This window comes from Chelonia mydas, chromosome 3 (genome assembly GCF_015237465.2).
Source record: "Chelonia mydas isolate rCheMyd1 chromosome 3, rCheMyd1.pri.v2, whole genome shotgun sequence".
In the NCBI taxonomy this organism is placed as follows: domain Eukaryota; kingdom Metazoa; phylum Chordata; order Testudines; family Cheloniidae; genus Chelonia; species Chelonia mydas.
The window spans coordinates 202,300,820-202,317,680 of NC_057851.1; the positions used below are offsets into that span (position 1 = coordinate 202,300,820).

Genomic DNA, 16,861 nt, shown 5'->3' on the forward strand with positions numbered 1-16,861 from the left:
TCCATCAATGACTATTAGCCAGGATGGGCAGGGATGGTGTCCCTAGCTGCTGTTTGCTGGAAGCTGGGAATGGGTGACAGGGGATGGATCACTTGGTGAGTCCCTGTTTTGTTCATTCCCTCTGGGGCACCTGGCATTGGCCACTGTTGGCAGACAGGACACCGGGCTAGATGGACCTTTGCTCTGACCCAGTCTGGTCGTTCTTATGTAACATTGAATTTCATCTGCTGTTTTGTTGTCTAGTTACCCGGTTCAGTGAGATTCCTTTGTAACTCTTTGCAGTCTGCTTTGGACTTAACTATCTTGAGCATAGGCACCAACTTCCTCTCTACCCAGGGGGTGCTCGACCCCTCCCACCTCCACCCCAGGCCTGCCCCCACTCCACCCCTTCCTCCGAGGCCCACACTGCCTCTTCCCACCCCCTCCCCCGAGCGCACCCTGTCCCTGCTCCTTCCTCTCCCCGCCCCCAGCTAGGGTTGCCAATTTTGATTGATGAAACCTTCAGGAATACATCCATGTAACATAATCTTTAATTCCTGGAGACTCTGGGACAATCCTGGAGGGTTGGCAACCCTACCCCCAGCACCTCCTGCATGGTGCAGAACAGCTGATCGCGGCGGGCCCAAGGTGCTGGGAGGGAGGGGGAGGAATTGATCCGTGGGAGGGTGGGGGGGGTGCTTGGCTGCCAGTGGCTGCTAAGCACATGCTAATTTTTTTTCCCCATGGGCATCTATGATCTTGAGTAATTTTGTATTGTCTGCAGACCTCCCTGCCCCCTCACCGTTCACCCCTTTTCCCAGATCATTTGTGAATATGCTGAACAGCCCTGGTCCCAGCACAGACCTCTGTGGGACCCCGCTGTTTACCTCTCTCCACTGTGAGAACTGACCGTTACTTCCTACGCTTTGTTTCCGGTCTTTTAACCCGTTACTGATCCAGGAGGGGGAAGGTCCTCTCCCATGGCAGCTTAGTTTGCTTAAGAGCAAACTCAAGGCTTTCTGAAAGTCCAGGTACACTCTATCATGTACATTAGATCAGCTGGATCACCCTTGCTCGCATGCTTGTTGACACCCTCAAAGAATTCTGATAGACGGGTGAGGCTTGATTTCCCTGTACAAAAGGCATGTTGACTATTCGCTAACCTATTGCGTTCATTTATGATAATTATGTTCTTTAATATAGCTTCTACCAGTTTGACTGGTGCTGAAGTTCAGCTTACCAGCCTGTAATTGCCAGATCACCTCTGGAGGCATTTTTTAAAACTGGGTGTCACATTAGCTCTCTTCCACTCGTCTGAGACAGAGGCTGATTTAAGCTATGTGTTATGTACCACAGTTAGTCGTTCTACAGTTTCATATTTGAGTTCCTTCAGAACTCTTGGGTGAATCCCATCTGGTCCTGATGATCTATTACAGTTTAATTTATCAAACTCTTCCAAAACCACCTCTGCTGACACCTCAATCTGGGACCGTTCCTCAGATCTGTCACCTAAAAAGAATGGCTCAGGTGTGGGAATCTCCTGCACGTCCTCTGCAGTGAAGACTGGTGCAATGAATTCATTTAGTTTCTCTGCAAGGCCTTATCTTCCTTGAGTGCTCCCTTAGCACCTTGGTTGTCCAGTGGCCCCAAAGATTGTTTAGCAGGCTTCCTGATTCTGATGTACTTAACAATTTTTTTGCTGCTAGTTTTGGTGTCTTTTGCTAATTGATCTTCAAAGTCTTTCTTGGCCTGCCTGATTATACATTTACACTTGACTGGCTGGAGTTTATGCTCCTTTCTATTGTCCTCGGTAGGATTTGACATGCATTTTTTAAAGGATGTCTCTTTGCCTCTTAACATCCTCTTTTAATCTGTTGTTTAGCCATGGCGTAATTTTTTTTTTGTCCTCTTACTCTTTTTTTAATTTGATTGATTTTTATTTGGGGCATACATTTTAGGTTGAGCCTCTATTCTGCTTTTTTAAAACAGTTTCCATGCAGTTTGTAGGCATTTCACCTTTGTGACTGTTCCTTTTAATTTCCGTTTAACTTGCTTCCTCATTTTTGTGTAGTTCCCTTTTTGAAGTTAAATGCGACTGCGGTGGGTTTCTTTGGTATTTTCCCCCCCTGCATGGATGTTAAATTCAGTTACATTATGGTTGCTGTTACCAAGTGATTCAGCTATATTCCCCTCTTGGATCAGATCTTGTGCTCCATTTAGGACTAAATCAAGAATTGCCTCTCCCCTTGTGGGACTAATTGCTCCGAGAAGCAGTTATTAATCATGTCTAGAAATTTTATCTCTGCATCCTGTCCTGAGATGACACCCAGCCAGTCATAATGGGTATACTTGAAATCCCCCATTATTACTAAGTCTTCTGTTTTTGTTTCCTTTCTAATTTCCCTGAGCATTTGACCATCATGGTCACCATCCTGGTCAGTAGTGTATCCCTGCTGCTATACTCCTATTATTCAAGCACAGAATTTCTCTCCATAGAGATCCTATGGTGCAATTTGATTCATTTAAGATTCGTACTCTATTTGACTCTCTGCTTTTTTCACATATAGTGCCACTCCCCCACCAGCACGACCTGCTGTGTCATTCCTGTATACTTTATACCCTAGTACAACTTTGTCCCATTGTTTATCCTCATTCCACCACGTTTCTTGGATACCTGTTATATCCGTATCCTCAGTGAATACCTGACACTCACGTTCACCCGGTTTAGCATCTAGCCGTCTGTTTGCAGTGGTGTTGGAGCCATGTTGGTCTCAGGATGTTGGAGAGCCGAGGTGGGTGAGGTAGTTTTTAAAAGGTGCGTTTTTGTCTTGACCGCTTCTTTTACTCTGTTGTGTAGCCACAGCAGCACTGCTTTGGTCCTCTTAGGGTTTGTTTTTTAATTTGGGTTTGAGCTTCCCGTATGCCGTTTCTAAAGGGTTTCTCTGCCTGTGGCTGTTCCTTTATAATATTGCTTCACCAACAGAAGTTGGTCATTAAAAGATATTACCCAACCTACTTTGTCTCTCTATTTAGACTTTGAGCATTTGTAATAAGCACTTATAACATTTGTCTGTATTTAGTTGTCTGCCTTCCTGTGATGTAATTGAATGGGACTCTTTTTCATTTGACTGTTTCTCTTGAGTTCCTGTCTGTACTTTATCAACTTCTATCCTCTCCTCTTTGCTAGGACACAGATTATCCTGTTTAATAAATCCTCCCCTCAGAGATGTCTCTGTCTGAACCATGTGCTCTTCTGCACCCGTCGGCTTTCCCTCGGCCCTTAGTTTATAAACTCCTCTGTGACCTTTAAAATGTGAAATGCTAGCTGTCTGGTTCCATTTTGGTGTAGGTGGAGCCCATCCTTCCTGTATAGGCTCCTCCTTTCCCAAAAGGTTCCCCAGTTCCTACTAAACCTAAACCCCTCCTCCCTACACCATCGTCTCATCCACACACTGAGACCCTGCTGTTCTGCCTGGCCCTGTGCATGGAACTGGAAGTATTTCAGAGAATGCTACCATGGAGATCCTGGACTTTAATCTCTTGCCTGACAGCCTAAATTTGGCCTCCGGGTCCACTCCCCTATCCCTATGTCTCTGGTGCCAACATGTACCACAATCACCGGTGCCATCCCTGAACAGTACATAACTCTATCTAGATGTCTCGAAAGGTCCGTAACCTTTGCACCTGGCAGGCAGGTCTTTATGTCAGGGCTAATGGCTAGACAACCCACCAAATAAGGCTTTATTAAAATACTGCACAAGTTCCTTACTGAGGTATTCTTCTGTGCTGGGCTGCTGTCTCTGCTCCAGGAGTATCATTCGTCATACCACACTTGCTCTGCTATGCTAATGTCTTAGTAATGAGCTTATTAAAGAAACCCAAGTTATTGATGAAATACAGGAGTGAGAGAGTGAATTATTCATACATAGAGCATAAGAGAATGGATTTGAGTTCTCTTGTTAAAAAAAAATCCACCGATGACTGAAATATTCTCTGTAAAATGAAAAAAAAAAGTGTTTGAGTGAGTAAAAACCGAAAGCTGTCCCTTTGCCCGACGAATCGCAGCACAAGGCCAAGGAGCCTAGAGGTGGATCTATTGCACCTGAGCTCTCCGCTCAAGTCTCGTGAAAATCTCTACATCTGTCTCAGTGCTTATGTGGCCCTTTTCTCCATCGTGTCTACGTGCCCTGGACTCGTGCCTGGATTTCCAGCCTCACATGGCTCTGATCCCATTGTACAGGTGGGGAACTGAGACCTGAGGGGCCTCGATGACTTGCCCAAAGTCCCGTCAAGGAGAGTTTTGTCACTGATTTCAGGGAAGCCAGGATTTCACCCCTGGTCTCTGTGTTAACAAACTCTACTTACTGTGTGGCATCTACGTGGAGGATGAAACGGTTGATGGGATTCTAAGGCCTCTTATGGCTGAAGTCAGACTTGGATATTGATTCTAAAATTCCTGGGTGAGAGCTCGGCTTGTACAACACGTGCCCAGAACAAACACCAGTGAACAAGGTTGTTTCCATTCTCCTTGGACAGGCTGGCGCATGCTAAAGCCATGGATGTTCCTTTGAGTGCAGCTACCATGAAACACATACAGTTCGGTTCTGCGGGGGGAGCCGTTTCATCCAATGTTGGAAAATGAATTGCCTTCCACCCTAACGCAGTGATGAACTTCGTGCTGAGATGGCTCAATATTCCAGCAATGCCTCTTCAGAGGCAATTCTCTGTCCAATTCTCACCTCGGATGCACAGAATCCCCTTTTTGGAAGAAACCCTATAGGGCTTGCACACGAATGGGATTTTAGACCTAGGAAACAATAATGCAACATGCACCTGAGATGGGAATCTGGTACTTAACAGACCTTTGCAGTTTCTATGGCATTTATGTGAGCTGAAGAATCTATCTCAGTATTTGTGTGCCCCCCATTGCTATAGTGTTCGCGCACCTCGCAATCTTGACTTTATTTGTCCTCAGAATGCCCCATGAAATAGGGAAGGGCTCTTATCCCCATTGCACAGATGGGGAGCTAAGGCACAGAGAGGCTAAGTGACTGGCCCAAGGTCTCTCACACACAGTCTGTGACAGAGCAGGGACTTGAGCTCCCATCACCTGAGCACCAGGCCAGCACCCTAACCACTGGATCATCTTTCTTTCTGGAATATTAATGCAAATGCAAACCTATGGGCCGAAGCCTGCAAACACACTTTACTCCCTGGCCTCGTCATGCTGCAGCCAAGCTATGCCCGTGTGTAAAGGTCTCTAGAATCTGACCCGATCGTAGAGCCCCAAGTCCCAGAATAGCGAACTCTCTCCTGGGTTTTCATTAGAAACCACACAGTTTGCAGGGTTCTAGAACTTAGCGGTAACGGCCGATTCTCGTCAGTCAGCGCCTGAGCTGAGAAACGGAATTTTGTTCTTTGACACAGTTTGCATTCAGTCCCTGTCGTCTTGTTTTATTTTCTTAGTTAATGAAAACCAAACTGCTTTTCTTTTCTTCCTTTTTTCTTTGATTTCAGGTGAGAGTTTGGGAATTCTCCATCCACAAACTAGCTTTGATGTTTGAAATGCATGTTTGCAAGGTGCCAGCTCTCAGGTGCCGTCGAGCTTTGCGGCTGTATTTGTCTTTCCATTTAAAACGAATGACCTATTAACATTAACAAAAGCACCTGGGGTAACAGCATTCCTGGACGCTATGGTACTGACCCGATCATAGGACTTTTGTGACCTTGACCCAGATTCAGTGATGTCCTTCCCCATTTACCCTCCCTGCCACCCAGTTGCATAGAACAGTGTGAAGTGTGTTGTGAAAAGCGAAATCAAAACAACAAGTTTTGCTGGGATGTTCAAAGGGGCCCAACTCCCATGGGACTGTCAATGACAATTTGGGTCCTTACCTCCCGTAGGGCCCTTTGAAATGCCCCAGCCTTAGTTCCCAGCACTGCGAGGTCTGCAGCCATCCTTATCTCCTGCAGGAGCAAGGTCTATAACGTAAGTCCTGGCCTCGCAGATGTTCTGTCCCCCACATGCGCTGGCCGTGGTGAAATGTTCATCGTTCCAGTGGGTTATAGCTGGTGGGGGGAGGGGCTTTAGGGTGGGAAAGGGAATAATCTGTTACAGGCAGAACAGACAGATTGAGAAGTTCAGGTCAGACCCCCTCCCCACATTTCATGGTTCTACTATGTAGGCAATTAATTAACAGGCTGTACTAGTTATGTTTTATTTGCATTCAGTCTTTTTCCCCCTGAAAGGAAATATGTTAATAGAAGCCACTGGAGTCTGTAGACACTGAGCTCTGCCAAGCCATAGGGATATTAACACTTGTTATCCATGCATGAGACTTGGGGATACTTTTCAGTTGTCTCTTTACCAGCCTTCCTCTGAGTCACACTTACTACACCTGGGGTCCAGACATAGAGTCATAGAATATCAGGGTTGGAAGAGACCTCAGGGGGTCACCTAGTCCAACCCCCTGCTCAAAGCAGGACCAATCCCCAACTAAATCATCCCAGCCAGGGATTTGTCAAGCCAGGCCTTAAAAACCTCTAAGGATGGAGATTCCACCACCTCCCTAGGTAACGCATTCCAGTGCTTCACCGCCCTCCTAGTGAAACAGTGTTTCCTAATATCCAACCTAAACCTCCCCCACTGCAACTTGAGACCATTACTCCTTGTTCTGTCATCTGCTACCATTGAGAACAGTCTAGATCCATCCTCTTTGGAGCCCCCTTTCAGGTAGTTGAAAGCAGCTATCAAATCCCCCCTCATTCTTCTCTTCTGCAGACTAAACAATCCCAGTTCCCTCAGCCTCTCCTCATAAGTCATATGCCCCAGCCCCCTAATAATTTCCGTTGCCCTCCGCTGGACTCTCTCCAATTTGTCCACATCCTTTCTGTAGTGTGGGGCCCAAAACTGGGCACAGTACTCCAGATGTGGCCTCTCAGTGCCGAATAGAGGGGAATAATCGCTTAGCCAGTCAGTCAGTCAGTCACCAGCCTGTAGCAGTACATGGGATTCTTCTGTCCTAAGGGCAGGACTCTGCACTTGTCCTTGTTGAACCTCATCAGGTTTCTTTTGGCCCAATCCTCCAATTTGTCTAGGTCACTCTGGACCCTATCCCTACCCTCCAGCGTATCTACCTCTCCCCCCAGCTCAGTGTCATCCGTGAACTTGCTGAGGGTGCAATCCACACCATCCTCCAGATCTTTAATGAAGATGTTGAACAAAACCAGCCCCAGGACTGACCCCTGGGGCACTCCGCTTGATACCGGCTGCCAACTAGATATCGAGTCATCGATCACTACCCGTTGAGCCTGACGATCTAGCCAGCTTTCTATCCACCTTATAGTCCATTCATCCAATCCATACTTTTTTAACTTGCTGGCAAGAATACTGTGGGAGACCGTATCAAAAGCTTTCTAAAGTCAAGATATATCAAGTCCACCGCTTTCCCCATATCCACAGAGCCAGTTATCTCGCATAGAAGGCAATCAGATTGGTCAGGCATGACTTGCCCTTGGTGAATCCATGTTGACTGTTCCTGATCACTTTCCTCTCCTCCTAGTGCCTGTGCCATGGTCAGTGTTGTAAATAGCCACAGCAAGGCCAGACGGGCTCTATACTGGGATGGTAAAATGAGCTGTCTGGTAACCGTTCCATCGTGGGAGGATGTGTGCGCTGGTTCTTGAAAACTGAGGAGGAAACCAGACTGGGGGGAGATGGGAGGTGGCAGCTCTATAGTGAAGCAGAGAAAAAAGGGAGAACTCCTCGTAGTCTAATAAGTACCCTCCATCGGTGTCGTTGTGCTTCTTTACTGTTGTCACTGGCACACAGTGCCAGTCGACATGCAGGGCCAAACGCTCCACAAGTCTTAACGAGCAAAACTCCGTTGGCACCAATGGAGCTGCAAGCATTTACAGGAGCTGAGAGTTTGGGTCTACGCATCATAAGTGAGGGTCACCTAGAGGGCTCCACCATTGCCCAGAAGTGAGCTGTGTTTCTGGGACAGCACTCCAGCGTGTACAGCATAGAAGCATTTCAAAGCAAGGATTTCTGGAGCAGGTTTTTCAAAAGCAAAGTATATGAAATACCAACTACGTTGAGCTTCCATTTAGGTTCTGATTGAAGTGTGCTTTAGAAAGTAAAGGGCAATTCATCACTGATTCTCAGCCCATCTTTAGGGACATAAACACGCCCCCTTTACTGCACACATACCGCTCTTGTGAGTTGGAGAGATTGTTGAAAGCTCCCGGGATTAGCTCCCTGCCATTCTCCAAAGAATATGGATATTTAGACGGCATCTTCACACTTGCAATTACTGCTCTCCGAGAAGAGGGCATGATTTGGCCAGGTGTGGCACTCTCCACCCTGCTCTGAGGTCGATTTGTATGTTGCCATCTGAAAAATCCTGTTCCAGAGGCAATGCGTTGAATGTAAGTCACTGCTCACCCTGAGACATAGTAATTCTTGGTGTCTAGATATACACATTCAAAATCCAGGAAGAGCAAGGATGGGCTCAGACAGCCACACTTTGGTTCAAGCATTTGGCTGTGTTTTGGATTTACAAGGATAAAATCAAAAGCTTGCTTGGTTTTGGATTCAGAGTCCACATGAAGCAAGGAACGGCCTCAAGCTTTTTTAGGCAGGTACTGTAAGGAAAGGGGCTGGATTAATTCTAGATACAACAGCAGAACTGTGCTGGTGATGGTCTGGAGATTGTCATAGCATAGAAGAGGGTTAAATGGGAAAGTTGTGCCATTGGAACCATGTTTCTTACAAAAGATCATTTCGAAGGCAATAAATCCACCTACAGTGCAATCAATGAGCCAGCCAGAACCTCTCATTGATTCCATGGTACAGTCGTGCACACCGATATTTGCAGCTCCAGCAATAAGCCTTATGGGGAAAGCAGTATATCTGGCGATGCACAAGTGTCTGAAATCTGCTCTGCTCATTCATGTTTCACTTTGAGTCAAAGTTTGTTACTTTGTCCACAGCAGAGGCCCTTAAGAGTGGTAAATCAGAAATACAGTGCCTTCTGTAATGTTTCTTCTCTACATCGTGCTGTTATATAAGAATGGCCATTCTGGGTCAGACCAGTGGTCCACTTAGCCCTGTATCCTGTCTTCTGACAGTGGCCATTGACAGATGTTTCAGAGGGAATGAACGGAACAGGGCAGTTTATCAAGTGATCCATTTTGGCTAATAGCCATTGATGGATTTATCCTCCATGAACTTAGGTAGTTCTTTTCTGAACCCAGTTATGCTTTTGGCCGTCACAACATCCCGTGGCAACGCAGGGGCAAGATTCTGCATTGCACCTCTTAATCTCCACACCACTGTGTCTGGTGGCCCCAGGCACCTTCCTCCTTATGCGGGGCTTGCAAGGGGTTCTTCAGAGAGCAGCCTCCTAGCTCTCTCCCACCATGCCTGCACTGGGGGGATTTTTACCTAGCCAAATAAGAGGCCATGAGGGCCCCATTAGGCTGCCCCAGCCCTTTTAAGCCAGCACAAAAGGGCAGGCACAGGGGTGAGGATCTCACATGGGATTCCCTACAGATTTTCACTCTCTCGTGGTGTTCATCTCAATTTGAGCTTTCCCTTGTAAAAAGTTTCTAGGTGTGAAGACAGGCTTTCCCCTATGACTGTCTGGCGTATCGTCTTCAGGCTTGACAAAGCCCTGGCTGGGATGATTTAGTTGGGAATTGGTCCTGCTTTGAGTAGGGGGTTGGACTAGATGACGTCCTGAGGTCCCTTCCAACCCTGATATTCTATGATTCTGTGGGTGACCAGTCCAGGCGTGAGCTGGGCGAGATGCTAACTGCACGTTCGTCTCAGTGCAGTGTTAATACACCAGTAGCTGTATGTCACCGGCAGTATTTCGGCGCTGTCGTAGACCCAGTCTAGGCGGTAAAACACACCCTCGTTAAACGTGGCAATGGCCGAAACACGTTATACAGGTAATCTACTGGTGCCTGTGTGGACAGGAGAATAACAATCAATCCACCACTTTTTATCCTGCTAGAATCTTCTGCAAGGTCTTTTTGAACAAACGAATAGTGAAGAGCAAGATTCAAAAGGAAAAGTAATGGCGGCAGGGGGAGGAGGGGCTACTACCGGCCTCAATTAATTGTGCTCTTCCCCCCACCACAGACCTTCTTTAAAGTGTCATTCCCCCCCCCCCCCCCCCGGCATTTTCATTCAGTGCCCCACCAGGGCCCAAAATCACAGCTGCCCGTTAATCAAGAACCCCGGGCACACGCAGAGCCAGGTCATTTGAAAATACGTCCACATGCTCCCCAATCCATTTTTCTCTCTTCCCAGTTACCTACACCCCACTGGATCTTCCCCGATAATTCTGCTCTCCCCACACAAAGCCCCCTGACACTGTCCCTCCGTAGAGCTCCCCAATTAATCCCACGATCACCGGCGCCTCCCCTGGTGCTGGAAGGACCTCAGAGAAGATCAGAGGCTTTCCTCTTCTTCACCGCCCTACCAAGAGCCCCAAAGTCTTCAATAAGTCCCACATGATTAGGTGTGGGTGGTGCCAGGTTGAGTGAGCACCAGGGGAGGTTTGCCAGTCAGTGTCAGAGCCCGTGGGGATACAGTGACGCCTCGTAAAAGGAATAGTGTCTGTTAGTACAGCTGGACTGGACAAATGAGTTCATTTTTAAAAATACTTTCTCTCCTAACTCTCCGTGAAGATGCATGTGTGCACCTTCCAGTCACGTGAGCAGGACCTGGACATGCGGAACCCCTGCCCTTGGCTTTGTTCATGGTGAAACAAGACAAGTGCTGCTAAAGCTGTGGGGTCATGAGCAGGAACAAAACCTGTGCCCTGGGTCATAAAACCAAACTGGGTGAAACCCTGGCCTCATTAAGCCCATGAGGAAACTCCCCTTGACTTCCGCGGGGCTAAGATTTCACCCAACATGTATTAAGGGGTGACTTCCCCCCGAGGAGTCAGTGTTATTCACAGAGTAAGAGATTCAGCCGGGTTTTGGGCTGGTGAAGTAGGGAGAGTTTGGGAAGGCAAAACAAATCCACTGTCCAATCCATGGCCGGGGTATGTGGCTGCCTCCGCCACCAGCTCTGAAAGAGCAGCTGCGTTCCTTACCTGTCCCTGGGGGGCGCTTTGCTCGCCATGCTGCTGCAGCAGGGTTTCACGCTCGCCTTGCACCAATGACCCCAGAAGAGGTAGGTGCGGGGTGAAGTGAGCAGCCTGTGGGAAGGGGAAAGTCTGGGGGATCTGACAGGGCTTCAGTGTTGCTCAGCGGCGCTCACCCTGTAGGGCAGGAAGTGGCTGGCAGGAGAGGTAGAGTGGTAGAGGTCTGAGGCTGGGGGAAGTATTTGACAAAACTAAATAGAAAGCTCCTCCCAGTGAATGCTGCTAGCCAGTGTGGACTGTTACGGCTACCAGCTCTGAGCCCATGCTCAAGCCCTGCGCTTGCCCAGACTGCCTGCGTGGGGCTGGGGCAGAGTCCCTCTCCATAGGGCAAAGGGGATGCCCGGGCCTCAGCGAATAGCCGTTGTGCTGATGCTCCTTGCAGGGTCGGTACAGGTGGCCTCGTACTGATAGAGACCCGGGTGAAGTGCTTAGAAATGACGAAAGCACAAGAGGCCGTATTGTAAGAGACTGACATGGTTACTAATGCGTTACTAGGGCTCGACCAAGGTTTACACGTCGGGCCTTCCCCTGAACAGGGAACAGCAACAGGGTCTGTGCTTAGTGTGAGCCCCCGTCCCTAACTGGGCAGGCCAGTCCCGAAATGTACATTTCGAGTCCCGGTCCTGGGCTGAATGACTCCAGGACAGCATTTGTCCCGGATTCCCTGTGGCGCTGCTCTGCCTCCGCCTGAGGCTCGGGGTGGCGCCAGCCTCTTCCCCGTGGGGGGCTGAGGTGAGCCTTAGCACCCCATCGCCATGAGGCCCCGCCCCCTGCTCCTCCTCTCCCCCCGTGGCCCCGCCCTCTGCCAGAAGCTGGAGACAGGCAGTAGTAAGAGTTGCCCAGGCAGCCCCAGAGTCCCGGACCCTCCCCCTGCCCTGGTCAGCGCACCCCAGGGACAGGGACACAGGCCGGGGTTTCTCTGGGGCACCCTAGCCCCCTGCCCAGGGCAGATGGAGGGTCCAGGGCTCCCCACAATGGCCCGGGCTCCCTGGGCAGCTCTTACCATGGCTCAGCTCTGGCTTCTGGCCTGGGCGGGGCCACCGGGGGAAGAGGAGGAGCAGGAGGCGGGGCCTCATGGCAAGGGGGTGGGGCTCCTCTATGTGACCCTTTTTTTTGCATTTTGAAAAGGTGATTACCCTGTCTGTGCTATAAAAATACGCTGAAAGTTACTGGGGAGGTTCTTCTCGTAGGTGCTCACAGACTGCGCCTTTGGCAGGGGAGGAGTAATTGCATCATTAACTGGGGTTTTTTCTTTCTTCCTGCTTCCACTTGCTCTTCCAGAGCGACTACTCGAGTGACACAGAGAGTGAAGACAATTTCCTCATGATGCCCCCAAGGGATCATCTCGGCCTCAGCGTATTCTCCATGCTCTGCTGCTTTTGGCCACTGGGGATTGCTGCCTTTTATTTGTCACACGAGGTAATGTAAAATTCTCTCCTGCTAACTCAGAACACTGTAGCCTAGGATTTGGATGGACCCAGTGTGATGTGGAAGGGGGCAACTGGGCATATATTTTTGGGTTACACACACACACACACACACACACACACACACACAAACACACGTTGTGGGTAGCTAGAAGCAGAAAGGGGTTCAGAGTGTAGATAACCCACTGGTGAGTGTGTGTTACAGGTCTCCTTCTGTGTAAATGCATATATCGATGATGGTATATACCTACACGTTTTCCTTTGTACTGAGTGCAGATGCTATAAAAGTCCTTAGCTCTGATTCTTGTGGTCCAGTCCTATGTTGCTTCATAGCTGAGAGGGTCAAGAATTTTTCTGTCGGAAAATATCCTTTTTGGAAAAGTTCAATTTTGCAAGGAAGAAACTTAAATTTTGCTGAAAAATTTCCATTCCCCCTTCCCAGGGAAACTCTAAATGAGGGCTCCCAGACAGCCCACCTGGAAGGCTCTGTCAGTTTCATTTTCTGTCCAGGAGAAACGTGAAATTGACAAGAGCATTCCAGACAGGCAGAGGGAAAGCTGAAAAACTCCATTTTAGTTCTTTCCAAAATGGATTTTTTCTGGGAATCCCTTCCTGTGAACCATTTTGCTTTTTTGACTTTTCAACCCCATTCGGATGGAAAAATTTCCAAAAACGTGAAATTTTTCTCAGGAAGGATTTCCCTTTTCCAGCCACAGTATGGCTAATATCCACTGAACATCTCTACATCTCCCTCCAGTGCATCTTCATAAAGCCTGAAATCTCTCAGAGCAGAGGGTCATGTAACTTACAGGCCTGGAATCACATTGGTGGACTCATCAGTGGTCATAATGAAGTGAGCTGCCAACACTAGGCAAAAATATAAGAGAAATGGAGCAGCACATGGGAGCATGCCATCTGTGCGCTTCACAGCCCTGAGATCACTCACACTCTAGTCTGACTTTATAATCTCCCAGCTCTAAAGTTGACCAGTATTGTGTGTCTGTCATGTTTGTATGTTCCCATGTTCCTCTGAGGCCCTTAAGATCAAAGGAACCTAAAAATATGGTTTATTGTGTAGTGTCGCCTGGAGCAGTGCTTCTCAAACTTTTTTTTTTCGCGGACCACTTGAAAATTGCTGAGGGTCTCGGCGGACCACTTAATCTTTCCAAATGTCGCTTGTACAGTTACCTAACCATTGTAAAGCGCTTTGGATAGAAGCGCTATATAAAAAAACTTAATAATAACAAACTTTTTTTTGTTCTACAAATAAAAGCACACCACTCATATTTTAATATCTGCAGTCTTACCTTTCTAATGTGATGGATGTGCCCTCTCTCCCCCGCTGTGGCAGCCCCCGAACTGGGGCTGGGAAGGAGAGAGGTCTCTCCCTCTCTCCCCGGCCGCGGCAGCCCCCGAGCTGGGGCTGGGAAGGAGAGGGGTCTCTCCCTCTCTCTCCGGCCGCGGCAGCCCCCGAGCTGGGGCTGGGAAGGAGAGGGGTCTCTCCCTCTCTCTCCGGCCGCGGCAGCCCCCGAGCTGGGGCTGGGAAGGAGAGGGGTCTCCCCGGCCGCGGCAGCCCCCGAGCTGGGGCTGGGAAGGAGAGGGGTCTCCCCGGCCGCGGCAGCCCCCGAGCTGGGGCTGGGAAGGAGAGGGGTCTCTCCCTCTCTCCCCAGCAGCCACAGCCCTGGAGCTGGGGAAAGTCGCCTCTTTCTCTGGCTGCCGCAGCCGGCACATCCCAAATTCCCCCCACCCCCTCTTCTCACCCCACTGCCCCCTCCCACCTACCCCCTATTCCCCCCCCCCCCCCGAGGCCACCAACTCACTTTACATGTGTGTCTTCTCCAGGGTCCAGGCACCTAATTAGTGGAGCCACGCCTGCACCTCTCCACTAATTAGGTGGGTGGCCCTTCATCCTCTTGTGCATGGCTATGCAGCACCTTAGAGGGAACTATCCGCAGACCACCTGAATGGAGCTCACGGACCACAGTTTGAGAACCTCTGGCCTAGAAGATGCTTAAAATTAAAATTCGTAGAAGTTAGGTTTTGAGTCTAAGTGTAGAGGAATATGGGAAATTGAAGTTGCTAGTGTGAGAATAGTTAGAGATAAGTTGGAGGCAGAGTGTTCTGGGCAAGTCAGAGTTGGCAAGCATATGACCTGGGGTTGTGTTACCATTATGGTTTGGTTCTAACCGGTTTGAGCAAGATTTTTCATTCCTGTTTTTGAGAATTATGACTGGTTTATTGAAATGCTGTCTATATTGAGAGCATGGGAGGGACACTGGGGCAGATGTTGATTTAAATCATGTGTAATGTAAAGAGCCAACAAGAGGGTGGTGGAACTCTCATCATGGTAAAGGAGAGTTTAATGCTAATTCGTATTATAATGGCGTATAAAAGGAGTGGTTTGGCTAAGTTGTGGGAGAGCGCCAGTTCACATCCAGGGTTCCAGAATGAGACGGCCGTGTCTGTGGCTGATCACCCATCGATACGCATTTCACCTTTGAGCGTCACTACAGTAGTACCATTTGTGTAAGCCGTTTGCTGTTTGCCTAATGAATCATTGTTTCTTTTTAATAACATTTGATTGTATCATTCCAAGTGTCACCTAGCAGGCCTCTACTACATCGATTATCTGTAACTGACCTACCTAAAAAACTCAAGTTGGGTTTTATTGAACCCTTATCTTGAACAAGGTAATATTGGGAACATTTCAACATAAAGGTTACAAAAGGTTACAGTAGGAGGGAAGAGGTATGAAGCTACTTTATTTTAAATGTATCGATCACTGGACATTTTATCTTAGCTGTCTCCAAACTGCAGAGAAGATTAAGACTGATTCAGTAGAGAGCTTAACAAGTTTTGCCTTGTTTGAGGGGTATTGATTGCTCCAGGCTTGCATCAGGGGAATTTGCAGGAGAAAGCTGAAAGTGGAGATTGTATGCCTGGTGTAGAAACATAGTATTTGGATGCCCAGTATTTCAAGACCTCCGCCCTCCAGCCAAAGCTGGCAGTGGACAAGATTCAGCACAATACGTAACGTTTTCCTACCATTGAGAACTGTCCCATGATGGTGTGTTTGGGATCCAGCTTTGTGGCCATAACCCTAATTTTATTTTGGGTATGTTGCTGTAATACTGTTACTCCAGTAAGGCTGAAAAGTACTAACTGGTTTCATCCAGGCAGTGAATCTACAGCCGGCTCTATTAAATGCAAAACGTCCCCACTGTCCGTGTACTGATACAGTTGTGGTTATAAATGCACCAAGAGGGAGGTTATTTAAATGCATGATTTCCATACTATGGGTGAGCATCAGAACGGCCATACTGGGTCAGACCAAAGGTCCATCTAGCCCAGTATCCTGTCTTCTGACAGTGGCCAGTGCCAGGTGCTTCAGAGGGCATGAACAGAACAGGGAATCATCAAGTGATCCATCCCCTGTCGCCCATTCCCAGCTTCTAGCAAACAGAGGCTAGGGATACCAACTCTGCCCATCCTGGCAAATAGCCATTGATGGACCTATCCTCCATGAACTTATCTAGTTCCTTTTTTGAACACTGTTATAGTCTTGGCCTTCACAACATCCCCTGGCAAGGAGTTCCACAGGGTGACTGTGCGCTGTGTGAAAAAATACTTCCTTTTGTTTGTTTTAAACCTGCTGTCTATTAATTTCATTTGGTGACTCCTAGTTCTTGTGTTATGAGAAGGAGTAAATAACACTTCCTTATGTACTTTCTCCACACAGTCATGATTTTATAGACCTCTTAGTTGTCTCTTTTCCAAGCTGAAAAGTCCCAGTCTTATTAATCTCTCCTCATATGGCAGCCGTTCCATACCCCGCATCATTTTTGTTGCCCTTTTTTGAATCTTTTCCAATTCCAATATATCTTTTTTTGAGATGGGGCGACCACATCTCCACACAGTATTCAAGATGTGGGCATACCATGGATTTATATAGAGGCAATATGATATTTTCTGTCTTACTATCTATCCCTTTCTTAATGATTCCCAACTTCTGCCAATGCACACTGAGCGGATGATTTCAGAGAACTATCCACACTGACTCCAAGATCTCTTTCTTGAGTGGTAACAGCTAACTTAGACCCATCATTTTATATGTACTGTTGGGATGATGTTTTCCAACGTGCATCACTTTGCATTTATCAATGTTGAATTTCATTTGCCATTTTGTTGCCCAGTCACCCAATTTTGAGAGATCCTTTTGTAGCTCTTCACAGTCTGCCTGGGACTTAACTATCTTGAGTAGTTTTGTATCATCTGCAAATTTTGCCACCT

At 48.0% G+C, this 16,861-nt stretch overlaps 1 protein-coding gene across 5 annotated transcripts in view; it reads left to right on the forward strand.

Moving 5' to 3' along the window:
- SYNDIG1 (synapse differentiation inducing 1) overlaps window positions 1–16,861 on the forward strand; it is a 101,617-nt gene that overhangs the window by 24,888 nt on the left and 59,868 nt on the right. For all 5 annotated transcript variants that reach the window (XM_037896356.2, XM_037896358.2, XM_037896359.2 and 2 more), the window contains exon 3: window positions 12,426–12,563. In XM_037896356.2, coding sequence (XP_037752284.1) covers window positions 12,426–12,563 — 138 coding nt within the window. The remainder of the gene's footprint in view (window positions 1–12,425; window positions 12,564–16,861) is intronic.